Source organism: Amblyomma maculatum, chromosome 6 (genome assembly GCF_055883805.1).
Source record: "Amblyomma maculatum isolate TAMU_Amacu chromosome 6, ASM5588380v1, whole genome shotgun sequence".
NCBI lineage: Eukaryota > Metazoa > Arthropoda > Arachnida > Ixodida > Ixodidae > Amblyomma > Amblyomma maculatum.
This window is the reverse complement of record NC_139349.1, coordinates 102,054,664-102,071,933: the sequence shown is the minus strand read 5'-3', so window position 1 is coordinate 102,071,933 and position 17,270 is coordinate 102,054,664. Positions and strand designations below refer to the sequence as shown.

Genomic DNA, 17,270 nt, shown 5'->3' with positions numbered 1-17,270 from the left:
CAATTGTGTAATATGTATTTAAAGTAACTAGCCAAAAAGAGGGCACATAATGCCCCGCAAAGGATTGAGCGCTAATAGTGCATTGCTATAGCAGAAGAAAAAACAAGAAATAAGAGATTTTTTAAAGACCTAATTTATGCTTGCATTTCAACAATAAAAAAAAAAAAAAAAAAACAGATTTTAAGTCAGAAAATAAAGGGATTTACTCATCATTAACATTGCAAAGGCCATTAAAAGCCAGTTTAGACAGAGCACAGTGCCCACATTGTCACCTCCTGTTTAAAAATACTAACATCCTTTTCGTACATCAGAAGCTCAACCAATTAAAAAAACTGCCAATGAAGGTTTAGCAAAAGCATGCACTCCCTGCTCTGTATGTGCTACTTTGAGGCAACATTTAGTTTCCAGCTTGCACAGGTAGCTTTCATAATTTAACCCCTCAAGCGCTTTGGACAAGCAGCTCGTCCTTGCAAAGATGCCCTCAAGCCATTTTGGACGAGTGCTTGTCCTTGCAGGATAGATCCTCACCCTGAGAGTTTTAGGTGAGTACAGCGCTCCTCTGTGGCTTAGGTCATGCGCCATTTGACAGATGGCACCACTGACCCGTTAACTGCTTTTTGTTCTACCGCTTGAAAGCCTTTTAAGCAGCCTTAATGAGAAAAATGGTGCCTGGTAGAGGCAACGCATGCATTGTTGGCCCGTCATCGCGGGAAAGAAGCTTTTCTTCGTTGCCATCCTCGCCATCTGAAGATGGCTCAGACACCAATTTTTGCATTGTTATGGGAAGTGAAGACAACAGTGATGACATGAGTAGTTCTTCCGACGAAGATGATGACAGCTCAGACGATACTATTGCGAGTTCTGTGTCAGTGGATGAAAATTGACAACATTCCGATGAAACCCCCTGGGCTTCCATTCTTGGCCGTCCCTTGTAAAACATTTCCAGTTACCTCGCTATATGTTACTCGACTAGATTGCTGCTTATTGGCGGGCAGTTGATTTTTCACGTAATGAGCAATAAACATCACTGCGCTCATTTGACTTAGTTTCTGGTTCAAATATTTTTGTCTTGGATACCTCCTTTTTTATTACACTACCAATAGAGACCAGCAGTAAAAATAAAAACTAAAGGGACACTTAAGCTCCGCCTTTAAGGGTATGATGTGACCAGTGTAGGCTACCACCCATCATATAAAGCCCTGCTTTAACCAAGCTGTATCAACATGTCTGCGTAGCCTAGGTGTAGCAAGCCTGACTCAGCATTGAAGAGCACTGGAATGTTGATTCGTATTTCACCTTCCCACCTCAAATGAACGACCGGAGTTAGCAGCCCCTCCTAACTTTTGGATATCATGTGGTCTCGTTAAGCCACACAAATCATCGAAGAATGTGTGTTCGGCCATGCCACTTGCCAGCGCCATGCTCTTGATGTTTCACTCACAACACAGACAACAAATTTTCATGTAATGGGGCCTTTAACGATATCGTAATTTTAAGCGATTTTAGCTAGAAATCTCAAAATAATAGTGCTCAAGGGGTTAAAGTGAAATTGAACCATTGTTGGATCAGCTTAAGAAGCCACAACTCCTTCTCAAAGGAGACCCTCCTGGCAATACCATGGTGGTTAATTGCCTTTGACTTGCCAGAGTGACATTGCAGGTGGCTGTCAGGTGCAAGTGGATTATATGCACATTAGCTTGAATACCATGGTGACTGGCCCAAGTCGCTAAAATGACTGATTAGAGGAGCACCAGCTGCGTCATTCGAGTTGTAGTGCAAAAAGATGGCCTTCCGAGATCGATAACCTAAGAAATTGCTGAATATTAAACAAGCTAATGGAAATCTCTTTTCTGATGAAAAGGGCTTTGATATAGCCCGAGGGAAGTATGCTCAACAGGAAGCGTAAACAAAAGTAACCTTGCACTTCCGATCACTACAGCTTTCACAAAAACTCTTCCAAATCAATATACACATGAATGAAGTAACAGTCACTAAAATGAAAGGAAGCAGTTGGGATTTTGTTTTCATGGTTGTTTTGATGAATTTAAGAAAATAGCACTGTCTGTCTTTTGTCGTTTCTATCAAATTGACATTCATGTAAAAATATCATTATGCTACTAATTATGCAGTCTGTGAGCCCAGCCTCATAAACAGCATCCCAGCCAGGGCAGCCGCTTTTCAGTGGAGCCGAAACGCAAGGTGCCCGTGTGCTCTGTGTTGTCGGTGCACGTTAAAGCACCCCAGGTGGTCGAAATTTCCAGAGCCTTGCACTACAGTATCTCTCATAGCCTGAGTCGCTTTGGACATTAAACCCTAAGAGCCAACCAATCATAAAGAGCATTGCTTCTTGCCTATCTCTGAATTCAGTGACTGCTGACTTCATTCACATGGATAATGAGCTCCTCGTTTCCCTATCCCTGCACACTTCTCAATGGAAGTGCATGACTTGTGGCAGTGCTATCATAGAGCTAGAACCAAGTTCTTGTGTGACCCTTAAAAAAGTTTCATCGAGAAAGGCAGTAATGAGCACAACCATGCAGACACTAGACTAAAGCAACTAACCTGAGCCTCGGTTGGCAGCACAACTGCTTGTGTTGTACACGCAGCATTATTAACGGATTCCGTCAGCCGATTGACCAGCTCAGCAACATCTGAAAAAAACAAAAAAGGAAAGCTGGAACAAAACATACTATTTCATCACTAGCAGCAGCAGCCCATGTAACATTCACCACAGGAGAAAAGCCTTTTCTTTGCCCTAGACTGCATGACCAACCCTTTTCTGTCACCAAATGCGCCACTCAAAATTTAGCTGCTAGACACTGGCATCACTCACGCACTCAAGGCGCCCTATCAGCGGTACATAATCTAGGGGATGCTGATAGCAATTGATGAAGCCAATGCTGACATCCCACTTCTGATCTCTTTGTTCACTGTGGAAATGCCTGGATTGAATTAACTGCGGAGGACGTTGTAACTACAGTGCAACTGACGGGTGCTGCTATTGCTTAGAATGAATTCATGGGTGCGAATGATGATGCCGAGATAGATGTGAGCGCTTTAACAGAAGTTAGTCAGATCACATCCCTGAAACAGTTTGTCGGTAGCAAGGGCCTTGAAGAGGTCAGCATGCAATATACATGTATGGCGGCAGCAATACGCCATACATTTGGACAAAGGCTGACACTCGAGTGTGTAGCTGATACTCGATAGCCCATGCTTCACCTATCTCGTGTCTGTCTTTCGTGCCGACATTTGCTAACATGGTGTAGTGACCGAGTTAAGTTAGGCAGATTGCTGAGCCAGGTGCAGAGCTTGGACAAGCATAAATTTCCTGTTGTGAAAAAAAAAAAAAAACACCACCTAAGTGACCAAAATGGCACAGGAAAATGAAGCGCATGCCATAAGGATTCCAAGGTCCAAGACAGGACGAGGCCACATATGATAATTTCATACAAATTTAGATTTTTTGCTGTCCCTCCTGCGCTCATTCTAGATGCACCTCATCATTTGCAGGAGACTCAGAGGTTAAAATTTGAGGGAATCAAGGGTTCCATTCAGATACGCCGTCCACAGTAATGCAAGAGCACCACAGACCTGCCGCAGCCATCTGGCTACAACTTATACCCCGTGAATGTGTTTGAACCTAATGCAGCTCTCCGGGTTCACTGGAGCGTTGTCACCGACCACTCCAGAACAGAAAGGAACCCAATCCCGCGCCCGTTTTTCGGCCTCGGCAGCACAAATCAGCACAGGTGCTCACCTTGAGTGGCATTTGTTTACCATGCATTTTCATGCAGCTATCACATACGACAACAGGCTCAATCTCAGATGCATGCCGATCCCAAGCAATGACATGTGACACGCAAGTCACTGTAACACAAACAAAGCATGCTTGCAGAGCAGGAGTGGCAGCAGTTCATCTGCTACGTGCACTGCAAGCATGGTGGTTGGTGGCGTCATGCAGCAGCGCCACGGTGTAGCTGAGCACTACTGTACACCACCTATAATGTGTCGCAAAGACAACTACAGGAGGAACACCAATCCTAATCCTCAGTGTAGGGGGAACCTTATTGCAGCAACATAATCTTACTGGTGCTTTTACTAGGACGTGCTACAGACCAAGAGGTCTTATTCATTTAAGAGTTAGCACTTGAATTTGTTATGCTTTACGTAGCATCTGGTGACACAGCAAATAATTTCAGTCTCATGGCAATGGAGATCAGCATTCCAATGGCTTCAGAAAAAAGCGATCACATACCAAGCATCTGACGTGCTTCATCTCTTGCGGCCTTATATTTCTTCGTTCTTTTTTTTTTTGCAGACCCCACTTCATCCTCAAGCTCCAGGACTCTCTTTTTTGCATCTGTTGGCTTAGACATTTTGTCACAGCTGCAGCTTTCCTGCAAAACGACATGTGGCAAGGTCTATTCACTAAATTGTATTTGCACTCAAATGCATCATACAAAAATTATTCAGTATAACGCATTGTGCAGATATCTGGTTCCACACATGAGATTAGCAAAATAGTGACCAAATGAAGACCACTGACAAGAGAAACGTAGCATGGACACTGTTTAGGGTTCAAAGCAACACTTCTTAAGGAGGAACATTAGCCCTTGAGCAAACCTTGGCACATAAAAGGACATGGTAATGTTTAACTGCTAGCTGACACCATCCAGCATCACTACTGCTCAAGTGGGCAGAATGCCCACTTGAGCAGTAGTGGACAAAACAAAGGATGAACTTCCAGAAAAACAGTTTGAGCTCCCACGCATGCCGTAAAACATAGCCACTCTGCTTTATGGTAGGTTCATGGTGTTTTATGCCCCAAGCGACTTAAGCTATAGCGATGAGGGATGCCGTAGTGGTGGGCTCACCTGGGCTTTTTTAATGTGCAAATGACATCATACAGTACACAGTCAACTTGCATTTCACCTCCACTGAAATGCGGCCATGAATGCTGGGATTGTACCCATGTACAGTCGTGAGCTTTATGAAAGGGAGCATGCGATCCCGTGGCAGATAGCCTCATCCAGAAGTAGTGGCAAAGTGCAACGGCAGCATTGAAAATGAAGTGGAGAGAGCGGTGCCCTTCCACCTGTTGGCCGTACCCCATGCACTGGGAGCAACTTTTACATCGGCAGCTAAAAATCATTGCAGCATTATGCTGTTGGTAACTGATATCACTGCTTGCTTTGCTATGCTCTGACCTAGCAACCCAGCATAGGCTGGTAACTCAGGCAAAAGCGGCAGCCCAGGCCACTGGAGTCTTAGAATGGAGACTCCACACACTGCCTCCCCACCACACACACTTTTTTTTCCCCTTTTTTTAATAAAGTTTTCTCTCTCTGCGCGAAATCTGAGGAATGGCTGGTAGCGAAGAAAAGAAGCATGTTTGACACTTCAATAAAAAGAAACAAACAAATGAATATGAAAGTAAATGAATGCGACAACACGTTAGACGCTTTTATCTGCTTAAACTTCAGTCGCCTGCAGCTGTGAAAGCGTCCGTTTCACTGCTACACTACCAATTGTCTCGGAACGAGCACCCTGGGCATCTTTAAAACTTGTTCTAAATCAGCTTCAATAATCAAGAAACTGCCATCCTCCATGCCGCACCGTTCCGAGACGACAATGCGGGCAGGGTTGTTGGTGTTTTTTTTTTTTTTTTTTTTTTTTTTATAGAGCCCAAATTGGGAAGCCTACTCCTGTTATCACGAAACACCGAGAATTGCCATTTGCTGTGTAAACAGGGAAAATCAGGTCCACGTAACGACAGCAGCCGCGTTTATTCTACTTCTTATTTCCGCAATTCAGTTCATTATGCATTTTTGTTTTAATTTCACGCAATTCCCGGAATCAACTGTCTACCTCTTTCACCATGTGCACTACTGTCACCTGCCGGTTAACACAATGCGGTCGTAATGCGGGCATGTAAACGACTTCGCGACACGACTCACCGCGAGTAGCAAAGGAAGGTGTTTCACGGTAAACATTATTAAGACACGAATACGAAAAGAGACAAGAGACGTTTGACTACTTACCCACTCCGAGAATGAACGTAGGAGAGTACGACCCCTCCTTCCACTGGGCATGTAGTACTCCTTGGTTTGGAATAATCTTCCAGTATTTTGGATTATCCATCAGTTTCGCCTGCAGTTCTTTTGATTGTAGGTTTCTTACAGGGTGTATACGTCCCACTTCTGAGCGGTCGCCCATTTAACCAAGACATGATCGGCCATTTGCACTACTCACGCTAAGAAAACACGACGAACACAACGAACGCGAACAATCAACTTCCTACGGTCATGAAACACATAGTGAAGCATGCCGCTGGCTGTTTTCACGAAAACGATAGCGCTAGAGTCTCAAGCGCCATTGCAAACTTTTAAATGCATTTTTGCAAACTTCACAAACTTTCAAAATAAAACTTATAATTTATAAACAACCTTAAACGTTTGTTTTTTTAGTAGTAATATGTGATGCGTAACAAAACACAAAATAATTTAGGCAAATTATTGCCACAAGCAGCTGCAGCGCTCTTTTTTTTTGCTGCGGAATTCTTGTGGTGCATGTCAATCTTCATTGGTTTTACTCGCCGTGAGAACGTTGGTTTTACTAGCAGTATTCGTAACCTCGGCTGCGGGTGCTTCTGTGCGTGGTGGTACTATAGTGGTACCGACGTACCGACGTCGCTGACGTATTAATTGCTGGTCTTTAAACTGTGATAGGAGGTAAACGAGCTTGACTTTCGTGAACAATGTGACATCCGGTACTAGGCACATCGTGAAGTGCATTTAACTGCAGGCTTTTGAAGCCGTTATCGATGGTGCTGCGGTAACCGCCTACCCGTCGAACGCACTTGAAATGCCACCACGGTAAAAGCGTACTTGCGCGACGTCAACGTCGCGCCGTACCGAAGTGCACTAAATCACGACGGAAGCAGGCCGCGCTTGCTAACAGCGTCGCCCTTGGCGTCGCTGCGAGCCAAGAGTTGCCAGGCTGCAATGCCGACGCAAATACTGACGAACCCTGCCAGCCCTGCGCCGAGCTTTGTTGCGTACCGTGTCAGAGTGCTGAAGCAGCGGTCACGGTTGTATGTACATGCCGTCTCGCGCATGCATCGCCATCGAACCAGCGGGCTGCGAAAGCGATGAATTAGAACCACCTGGCATTCTTTAACCTGTATGAAAATTCTTGAATGTGTTATATTTTATCTTAAAAAATTCAGAGGGGCAAGAAATAGACCAAGTAATGCCACACACACAAAAATAAGCACAAGAAATGAATGAAAAGAAAGTTATCTTTACACTTAAGGACAAAGGAAGGAAGGTGGTGAATATTATTGGTCCTTGTGTGGTGACTAAGAAGAAACTTGCTCTAAAAATAAGATCTAGCGCGTGAAAAAAAAAAGCATGGTTTTAATATAAAATGAAAAAAAAAATTAAAATGATGTTTACTTGCACAACAAAGAAACGAATGCGATTTTGTATATTTTGATAAATGTATAATTGGTTTATTCAAAAAAGTTCAGAAGTTAAAAAAGTGCAAGGGATACTAATGAAAGAAAAAAAATGAGAAGTATAGCTGAAAAGAAAAAATGAGCTTCGTATGTTTTCGCTTAAGAACAAAAAAAAAAAAAAAAGAAGGTATGATGCATAAAGAGTAAAGAGAACTTTCTCTTTACTTGAGGAAAAACAAAGGAAGGTCATTATTGATATTGCCAAAGAGAGCCAGTTTAAAAATGAGCTTCCTTCTGTCAAAAGAAAGGAAAGTCTCAACAAGGTGAGCTCAAAGGAAACTTCCTTTAGTCAAAAGAAAGGAAAAGTCTATAGGAAGGCTGTTCAGGAAGCAAAAAGGAAAAACAAAGGAAGTAAAAAGGAAAATTCGATTTTCATAAGGGAGTGTTTGGCAACCAAACTCTGACGCCAGCCAAACTTCTATAAGATTAAGTTTCGCTTCACCTCAGCACACCGCCCCAACCGGGTGACGGTGGCCCCTCCTTCTGGAAAAAGAAACATCGAGTGTCCAGACCAACTTTCCTGATGTTTGTAAGTACAGTAACACAGATTTTGACGAGTATTGCATACAAAGTAGTTTGTCGTTAATCATTTATATCGAAGTTTTTTTCCCACAGTGGTGAAAATGCTTGTATTACTTAAAATTTCTTCCCTTACGTTTTTGCTCATAGTTGTTCATCGGGTTCCTGAAAAGTGATCAATCGGCATCAACCACCACTGCCAGCTGCCGGCTGATCAATGAGGTGGGTAATTTCGCACTTCCGGTGGTGAAGCATTGATGGACTGTCAGGAATCTAACCCGGTATACCATCATCGAACTAGAATTGTTTTACTAATCTAAAAAATAAAGGATAAATAACGAAAGAGCGATATGCATGGGCTGGAAATCTGAAGGCGTCAACTACTGAAAGCAAAACATTAAGAAAACGAGTACAAGAATGAGGGGAAAAATTAAATTGGTATAAAGCACAATTGCGTTTCGACACAATGAAAACATCGACACACTGATCATACCACGTCTGGATGCGCTGCATGCATTTGAGCACGTTTCAAAGACTGCATGAAATTGTTGAATATAAAACGAATGCTACAACGAAATTGCTTGGAGCAGCAGCAAAGCAGTAAGAAGCGCTTAAATATAACATGCATCTATCAGGAAATATATTTCTAAGTATTTATTACCATTCGCTTTAGGTGGATCCTTCTTTTTATGAGTCATAAATACAAAGGGGCTAATTTGTAGACATGGCGTACTTTCGGGTCCCACTTGGGGGATGCGGGCCAATTTGAGACATGCATTTCTTCCACGTTTTTTGTCACATACTTGGGGTTCAGTATATTTGCTCATGAGAAGAGGGGACATCTCCTTCAGAACCTTTGTTTGCAGCCTGCGTCAGCTGGCAAAATCGAGGCTAGATAGTGGACACTTATTTTGAACTAGATCACTTGCTATCTTTTCCTCGTTAACAGATATAGGTACATGAAAACAACGTCAAGAACCTATTCCAGTTAACATGGCACAATTAAGAGAATTGGGCACTCACTCTGCAATTTGATCCAATTAAGCCACTAGCCGATGGGAAGACGAGACGAAGTTGCTGAACAACTCGGAAGGACCTCACCATAGATCATTCCTTGACCTCCTTCCACGCGGAAGTCTGCGGTCATGTAGCATAAGTAATTGATCCATTTTATAGAAAAAGAGAAAAGGGGAGCTTTCTCTTAGCGGGAGGAATGTTAATCTTACCTAACCTCTTGAGCTGCGTATACAACAGATTAGAGGGAAGGGAATAAGAACCGTCACGCTGCGACATATTCTCTGATAAAGCTTTGGTCAAACTGTTACTGTCCTTTCCCTCTAATTCGCTTCTGGAGCCGGCAAATGCATACCGAAATCTGTATGCTCCAGGCACACAGGGTGTGTTAAAGCTTTGCAGCATTGCTGACAGTTCGTTAATGCCCCTCCGAATGAGGGGTTATTTCTCTCTCAAGCCCTTGCCGTTAGAATACAATTGCCCCTCTGGTGTATTAGCAAATGAAAAAAAAAAATATATATACTTACCACGAAGCCTTCTCTTGAACTTCGTGTTCCAATGCACTTTGCTTTGCAAGCGTCCCTTATACCAAGCAGAGCAGAAGTTTCATGGGACTTCTTTAATTCTTACTGCATTGTAAGATAAGCATATCGGCGTCTGGTATTTCTAGGACCCGGCGAGATTCGTATGTAAGGAGACTCAAAGTGCAAAGCAAAGGAGAAGAAAAAAGACCGATTCGTTCAAACCTGTTCAGAGCGTAAGCGTGCCTTCTGAACATGACGCAAGGATTACTCTTTAATCAGCACGACATAATCGTTCTCGCGTACGTGTCGCTACCCGAACGAGTCGGACGACAAACGGGCGCCGTGTATCTCGAGGTGGCTCCTAATTCTCCTTGTCTCCAACGTCTCTATCCTATACTGCAGGTACGCGATTTCCGCCTGCACTGAATGCCTGGGACAAGTCGGAGAGGCCTTCCACGTTCCGGAACCAGTTTTCCAGCTCTGCGAACTAACAAGCCACTTTACATTCAGAGCCAGTCTTTCATCGTGCCGTGATTACAGGCCATTTATACGAACAACTTCATTGCTCGATGTAAGTACGCGAATATGCCCTAACAGATTGTGCACGCATATCTCTTATTAATAAGCAATAAAAGGTGCCGTTTGCATAGATTAGTGCAAGTGGATAGCACCGCGTCGTTCCGGGAGAGAAACAGCTATAGACTTGCACTCTCGCAGATGAAATATGCATATAATTTTGTGCAGTTTCCCGTACCACAGTAAAGGCGTCAGCATGACCTTCACGACAATGCAAGCTTGCGGTCGTTATGCGCAGTCATTATGCGACGCATGAGGTCACTTAGAAACCCACTCGTTTTCTGCACGGAATTAAAGATTGCCCTTTCTTTATACTTGCGTACATTTCAATACTTTTTTTTTTCCTCACAGTGGTATTCAAAAAAAGTATTTACTAAAAACGGTTCGAGTCAGCATTCAACGTTTCAAAGTGACATTGGCCATCAGGGATGCCGTATATAGTGGAGGATTTTGGAAATTTTGATCCCTTGCTAGAAGTTTTTCAACGTGCACGAACACACGGTAATAGCTTTTCATCTCCATCCAAAAGCGGCATCCGTAGACGGCCAAGCGGGGCATTATAGAGAAATGTCCACTCCAAAGCAGAAAACAGTCCAAAAGTATATATCTTGCGTATTACAAAAAAAAAAAAAAAAAAGCGACGACAGAAACATGTGTTACTTTCTGCTAATTGATCTATATTCTGAGCGCATTGATAGTGCCCGTGCATGCAAGGACATTGTTTATTTTTCTATACAATTACTTTGTTGCGTCAGCAAGCTGGCAGGTGTCCTATAGCGTGAGGATAAAATGCTGCAAGTACTGGACTAACAGATACGTACAACCATTTGCTTAGCTATAGTTGAACTTGGTTTACGTATGCTTTCAGCACTTACGAAAGCTCTTTTAAAGAGCGGTGGCAAGGACAATAATATTGCGCTGTTTTCCTGACCGGAAATTAAGGTCGTCACAAACTAGCCTAACTTCTTCACGGTCGATGTGATCTGCATTCGAAAGCTCCGAAAATCGCAAGCATCGGGAAGATACTCGAAACCGACTCGTTCTACGTACAAATTTCTTTTCAATGTCGGAGAGCTCATGTTTCCAAGTTTTTCAGCAGAAACAACCAGACGCAACAACGTATACTGTTTTGGGATGAAATTCTTGCAAACTGGGTTTTTGGCTTAACCTTGTGCAGTAGTGAACTTACTTTGTCTCATGACGCAATTCGGCCAAACCAGCCCTTGAGCCCCTATTATACATATATATATATATATATATATATATATATATATATATATATATATATATATATATATATATATATATATATATATATATATATATATATATATATATATATATGTATATATCATCACCTTCAACAGATGCCGTTCGCAGGAGATGTGAAAACCTGCTACAAGCCCATGTATTTACACTTTTTACTGTCGTTCCGGAAAGGAAGATGGTCAAGTTCTATTGTATACTCGCGACAAAAGTCTTTGACTATGATTTCCTGCCGAAAATGACGCATATACTACGAACGAACCGCAAAAGTATTTCAGTGCTAATTTCTGGTGATGCGTTAATGAGGTTTGTACACTTGAGCATAATGAGCCCCGTTACCTACAACTACAGTACAACTACAGTACAACTACAGTACAACTACAGTACAACTTCAGCTAGACCAACTACATTTGTGTTGGGAACAGAACACATAAAATTAGAGAGTCCTATTCTGACGGGTCATTTTAATATACAATAGCTTCTCAAAACCTGTACAGGTTTCATAGTCCTAACTTGTTGCAAAAATTGTCTTAATAAAGGATTTAACTTATAGTAACTTGGACATTTAGTTTTATCATTGAAGATTGCTGCGTCAGCGAAACGAAACGGTTTATATAATGAGCCAGTGTGCATTAGATTGCTAAAGAAGAAATGCAATACGTTCACCGTGTTTCATCTTCCGCTTGAAAGAACAAATTGCAGTGCATGTTCTGTTCTTCTGCAGCTAAAAAAAAAAGTAAAAAAAAAAAGGGGGGGGGGGGGGGGGGGTCTGGGTCATAAAGTTTGTTTCCTCATTTTCTGCAGACGCTGCAATTTCAGGACGCTCGAATCCTGCTCTTTCTGACTGAAGTATGTCAAGGAGTCTTTATGTTTGTAGTGCGCTGACAGCAGACTGAGAACTAAGTTAAAACTTCTCGAATTTCCGCCTACCATTATGACTTTTTTTTTTTTTTGCTCTTACATTCAAGCAATTGCCGACAAACCTCAAAGCGCTGCCGATGCAGAAAAACTCCTCGTCCCGCATCCCGCAAAATGGTCTTCCTGAAGATAACTGTCCCAACAAAATCGGCAGCAGCAGCAAGAAAACGCTGGCGAGAGCTGTATACCAGCTGCTCGCTCGAATAAGAGCTCATTTCGAGACGGAAAGAAAGCGGCAGAAGGTCGCGGCGGCGCGTCTACTCCGCGCGTGCTGCACCCGGAGGGGTAGCACGTTTGGCTACAGCTATATCAGGGAACCGTCCATAAAATTTTATGAGCGCCAAGGTCACGGATGCAGCGCACACGGTCGTTGCTCTAGCGGAGGTCGGTCAGCTTCTATACGGCGCCCGGTAAGGCTATTGAGGTCGAATTGTCTCTTTTCTTTCGCCGATTTCGGTAAAAAGGCTCATTGTACAAATTAGTCGAGAAGTTGCTATTTGTCCTTTATGCGACAGCTATATAGTCGCCACTACGTCCTTTTGTGTTGTGTTCGCACTGCTCGTCTTTGTGTGAAAACTTTACATGAAGTGTTGAACTTTTACATGTAGTGTGACACCTTTATATAATGTGCAGCCCCCTTAGTCGCGGTGGAGCCTTTCTCCACTGCGTAAAACTTCAAGTTTCAAAACCTACTGCGAGCGCTAAAGTGACAGTGAAGACAACGACACAGGGGAGTGACTTAGTAGTTTAAGCAATTTATGGGGCTGTGTAGGGTTCGGGGTCAAATAGTTCGAAGCGATGTCGTTTATTTTTATTTTCTTAGCACGTAGCCTTGTTATTTTACGCCTTCGAACTTTTTTTTTTTCCAAGTCAGATTTTCCTTCATAGCAACCAGTGCTGCCGAGTGGTCATGACAGGTCCACCTGCAGCTTCATGCGGGTCAATCCTGTAGAATAAATTTTTGTGTATCTGATTCTACATAAAATTCATGTCGGACATTTAATTACACAGGCGTTTGACCAGAAATGAACTTCGCACAAAGAGAATTTAATTGGAGACCTTCTGGCACGCCAAACCGAGGCACGTGCATGGCCACGAAGTATTGAAACGTATACTCATGGTATAGTTGTTAGCGCTCCTTCGCTTCCAATAGTCTGATTGCCTATTTGACGTCTTCTCCAAGTTATGAAGTTGCACTACAGCTACGAAACAAAACGCACACTTCGCAAGTCCAACTTGCAGAATGCAGATTTGCCAGCCTCCGGGATCCGTTGAGCGTCATGGCGCTTGCACTTGCGAGAATGAGCTGTGCCAGCAATACATGTAATTTTGTTCTTGCAATTTTCTTCTAAAACAAAATTACATTTTCTACAGTGGAATGCACAGTATTGTATTATACTCGTTTACCTTTTAACCTAAACTGTCCTTTCTCCCTGTCGCTCACCTCTTTGATTTCTCCTACCTGTCTCCTTACTATCCCTTTATTTCCGCCGCCCCAGTTCAGGTGCTTCAGCTTATTTCGATAGCAGATACCGGGGCAGCAAAAAACTTTTCCTTCCTTTATTGTTTTTATTTTATTCTGTTATAATAAAGAACCACTTGCTACTTTTCTACTACACAAAAACTTTGTTTTCAGTAAGAGTGATCTTTTCGTGATTAAAGGGACACTAAAGACAGCCAAAGATGGTATGAAAATCTAATAAACTACATTTGGTGACACTGTCGCCGCATATCCGGCAGCAAAAAATCGAATAATTGCTGAGATATTGCGATAACAAGTTGAGGTTTTTTCTTGTTCCCGCCGGTGGAATTCAAACTGTGGCCTCCAGCTACGTAGTTGGAGTTGAGTGACGCACACTATGACGCAAGCGGAGACTCCGTGATCGCTAGCGAGCCGGCGCGGCCCGCGGCGTCGCATCCCTCAAGGGCCAACTTGGCAACAGCGTATACTCGCAACACTCGCAGTCTTGCGTCTTGCAACGTTTGTCTTTTCGCCGTCGTTTACGTATGATAAAAGCGTGTTATCATGTTTGAGAAAAAACGTACTACCGCATTCAAACATGCAACGTAATTCGCATTTGTCAGCCTCCGGGATCCCTAGCGCGTCACGTGATTTGTAGTTGCGAGCCTCGGCCGTTTGGCTGTGGTGGCGATACCTGTATTTCTGTTATTCTTCTTTACTACCTTATAACAGCTCTGTTTTCAGTAAGAGTGGTCTTTTTGTAATCAGGAACTGGCATTCTATCGATGCAAACCCACTTCCTTTCTCTCTTTAGTGTGCCTTTAAGAGCTGGCATTGTATCGATACAAGCCCGCTTCATTTTCTTCTCGGTTCGCATTTAACTCAATTCAATTCAATTTTCAATTCAATTTTATTACATCTGCGTTAGTGTAAATTCCATCATATGAATGAAGAAGGAGTTCCTAGATACGGCCACCGCATGAGAAGCCCCTTTTAGACCAAAGTGCGCACCTTGCAGAAAACGAACACGTACCTGAAATTTTTAGTGCTGCATAAGTTACTCAAAACTGGAAGTTTCGTCGTTTAAATGTTTGTGTGGAAATACGGCGAGAGTGTGATTCCTCCTTGAACGAGTGAAAGGCATGTTCTGCATTTCTCAGAAGCCACTTCACTCGCTTAGCTCGCATTCCTTTATATACAGACTAGACTATCGCCGACATAGCTCTGAGGGAAGACAGAGCGTTATGCGCAACAGGACTTTTAAAAGAGCTATTCATTTTTAAGGTCTCTTCCAAACTGTCTTAGTAGTCAAAACACGCAGCGATGAATGCGTAATTCAAAGTGAGTTCTGCAGTTCACATGAATACGTACAACCTATTATATCTGAAGCTTTCTGCTTTAAATTAGCGACCTCGCTTTCAACGCTTTAGCCAGATATCTTAATGAATACGGGCTCTCTTGCCAAGAAAATGCTCATTATCAATATTCCTGCGCCTTAACTTTCCTTGTGCGCCTGAGACATAAAAGCATGCATATATAGTGCCCGAAGTTCCTGCACAAGTCGTGATGTTTTAGTTTAGTTTATATCTCTATACAGCACGTTACGCGTGTGGCGCGCATAGATGTTGAAGGAAATGAACATTGGCAATAATTACCCCGAATGAGCGTCAAGCATTCCGGAATGAAAGGACGATGCTAATAGGTGCTGAAGTGTTTAGTAATTCTTGCTGTCGCGCCATGTATCCAATAAGGATGTACTGAAAACCTTTTCACTTTATCGGATATTTTTATGTGTTCACATGACTTAATTAAAAATCGTACCTTGTGTTTACCTGCACCTGGGTTTGATAGACTAAATATATCTGCTAGCCTTGATTGGATTAATCGATATGATGTGGACGTGGTTTTTTGAGAGTGTATGAGTGCTGCAAACACGCTTTCTTACATCGTTTGATTCAATTACTCCTCATAGCTTAGTACGCGCATTGAGTTGCGCTTTGCTTCTTTAATTAAGCACCATCATATAGGCCGATCCCAACAGGCGCTCATGCAATGGTTGGTTGACGTTTAGACTACCGAGCGTTACTTGAAGCAATTCGCGACATTTTGGGTGCGCATCATGCATGTTTGATAGAGACCGTCTCGTACGGAACGATAGTGAGTCTTCCTCGGCGTGCGTATGTGTGTAGCGACCGGTATTTAGTTGCCTTCTACTGTCATGCCTTATGCTGCAAATTACACACAGCTATGAATTACGCAATGCATCCATGACCGTATACAGCAAAAAGAAAAACATAAGGAAAGGAAAAGCACACAATAAAATTGTAGGCCTAATCGAAACAAAAAAGGTCGAAATATAATGAAAAAAAAAAAAAGAATCCTGTGCATGTTACGAATGACTTCCCGGTCCTTTAATTATTTCAGAGAGCCTTTAGATGTCGCCAAAATGGTCGCAATCGGCAAGTAGTTGAAAATATATGGGACATAACCGCAGAGTCTGCCGCACCGTAACCGTGTATTCTGTGTCTGATCCAGGGACAACATAGCGATGGCGTATCCTAAGCCCGCGCATGGTGATGATTTCGCGTTTAAAAGAAGAATTCAAAAAATGTTTAAGAGAAAAAGTTTCAGAGAGGATGAGCTTAAGAAATAGGCAGACCAAGTCTGCGGAAGATATTTCCAGCTGCTAAGATTTGAGAATTGTATAGGGAACACTTTTCTGAATATTTTTATAGCGCTGTCGACCACTGCGACTGCGACGACATCAAAAGAAGCCAAAGACAACAATCTCATGTTGCAAGACACATGCAAGTCGAAGCACGCACAATCACTTTCTCACAGAGAGAGTCCAATCTATTCCACTTGCATTTTTTTTCCTTGTTTATATTAAGCCGCACGGGAAATCAGAAACGCACGCGAAGATAAAAAAAAAAAAGTTCAGCTGTAGAGATACTGCAGGACCGTCAACCAACGATCGAGGCCAGTGCGTGTGTGCATTGCCCTATTGTTAAGCCCAATATTAAACAGGGCCAGCATATATAGTGCTTTCTTATTAGCTGCATTGTGCGAAGGCTGTCATATATGAACTTCATTGTTTGCTAAAATAATTAAATAAATAATTTCTTTACAAATGCATGCCACCCCCCCCCCCCCCCTCCCACCTCCATTTGTTTTTGTTTTGTTTTGTGCTCCCACTAACCATCCCATCCATTCCTGGCACTCAAGCAGTCTGGTGCGACATCACTAAAGTACTCTGGTTGTGTTCGCAGAAAGTCTGGCAGTGACTGCATATTTGTGGACTGCTTAATATAAGATATCTGCATGCATATCATACTAGGTCTCAAAAACCATGCCGGGTTGCATAAGCCTGGAAATTAATGAAACCTCGGCAATTTCAAGCCTGCGGGGAGATTAGGGCTGCCCATACCAAAACGATGTCTGGCGACGTAGAAGAGCTATAGAAGAGACA

The 17,270-nt window shown here is 42.8% G+C and overlaps 2 protein-coding genes across 2 annotated transcripts in view; both read right to left on the bottom strand.

The window, feature by feature from the left end:
* Positions 1-17,270, bottom strand: part of LOC146186459 (homeotic protein ultrabithorax-like) — a 449,712-nt gene that overhangs the window by 424,451 nt on the left and 7,991 nt on the right. The gene's annotated exons all lie outside the window — the stretch shown is intronic.
* LOC146186460 (uncharacterized) lies at positions 2,493-6,181 on the bottom strand. Its single transcript, XM_084607208.1, has 3 exons — positions 6,045-6,181; positions 4,259-4,400; positions 2,493-2,651 (listed from the first exon to the last, which is right to left on the bottom strand). The coding sequence occupies exons 1-3, from the start codon at positions 6,093-6,095 to the stop codon at positions 2,494-2,496; spliced, it is 351 nt and encodes a 116-aa protein (XP_084463334.1). The 5' UTR covers positions 6,096-6,181; the 3' UTR covers position 2,493.

Coding starts and splice junctions, on each gene's coding strand:
- LOC146186460 (XM_084607208.1), bottom strand. CDS start 6,095: ATGCCCAGTGGAAGGAGGGGTCGTACTCTCCTACGTTCATTCTCGGAG. Junction 4,401..6,044: donor TACGTTCATTCTCGGAGTGG/GTAAGTAGTCAA, acceptor GTCGTTTTGCAG/GAAAGCTGCAGCTGTGACAA. Junction 2,652..4,258: donor TGAAGCACGTCAGATGCTTG/GTATGTGATCGC, acceptor TGTTTTTTTCAG/ATGTTGCTGAGCTGGTCAAT.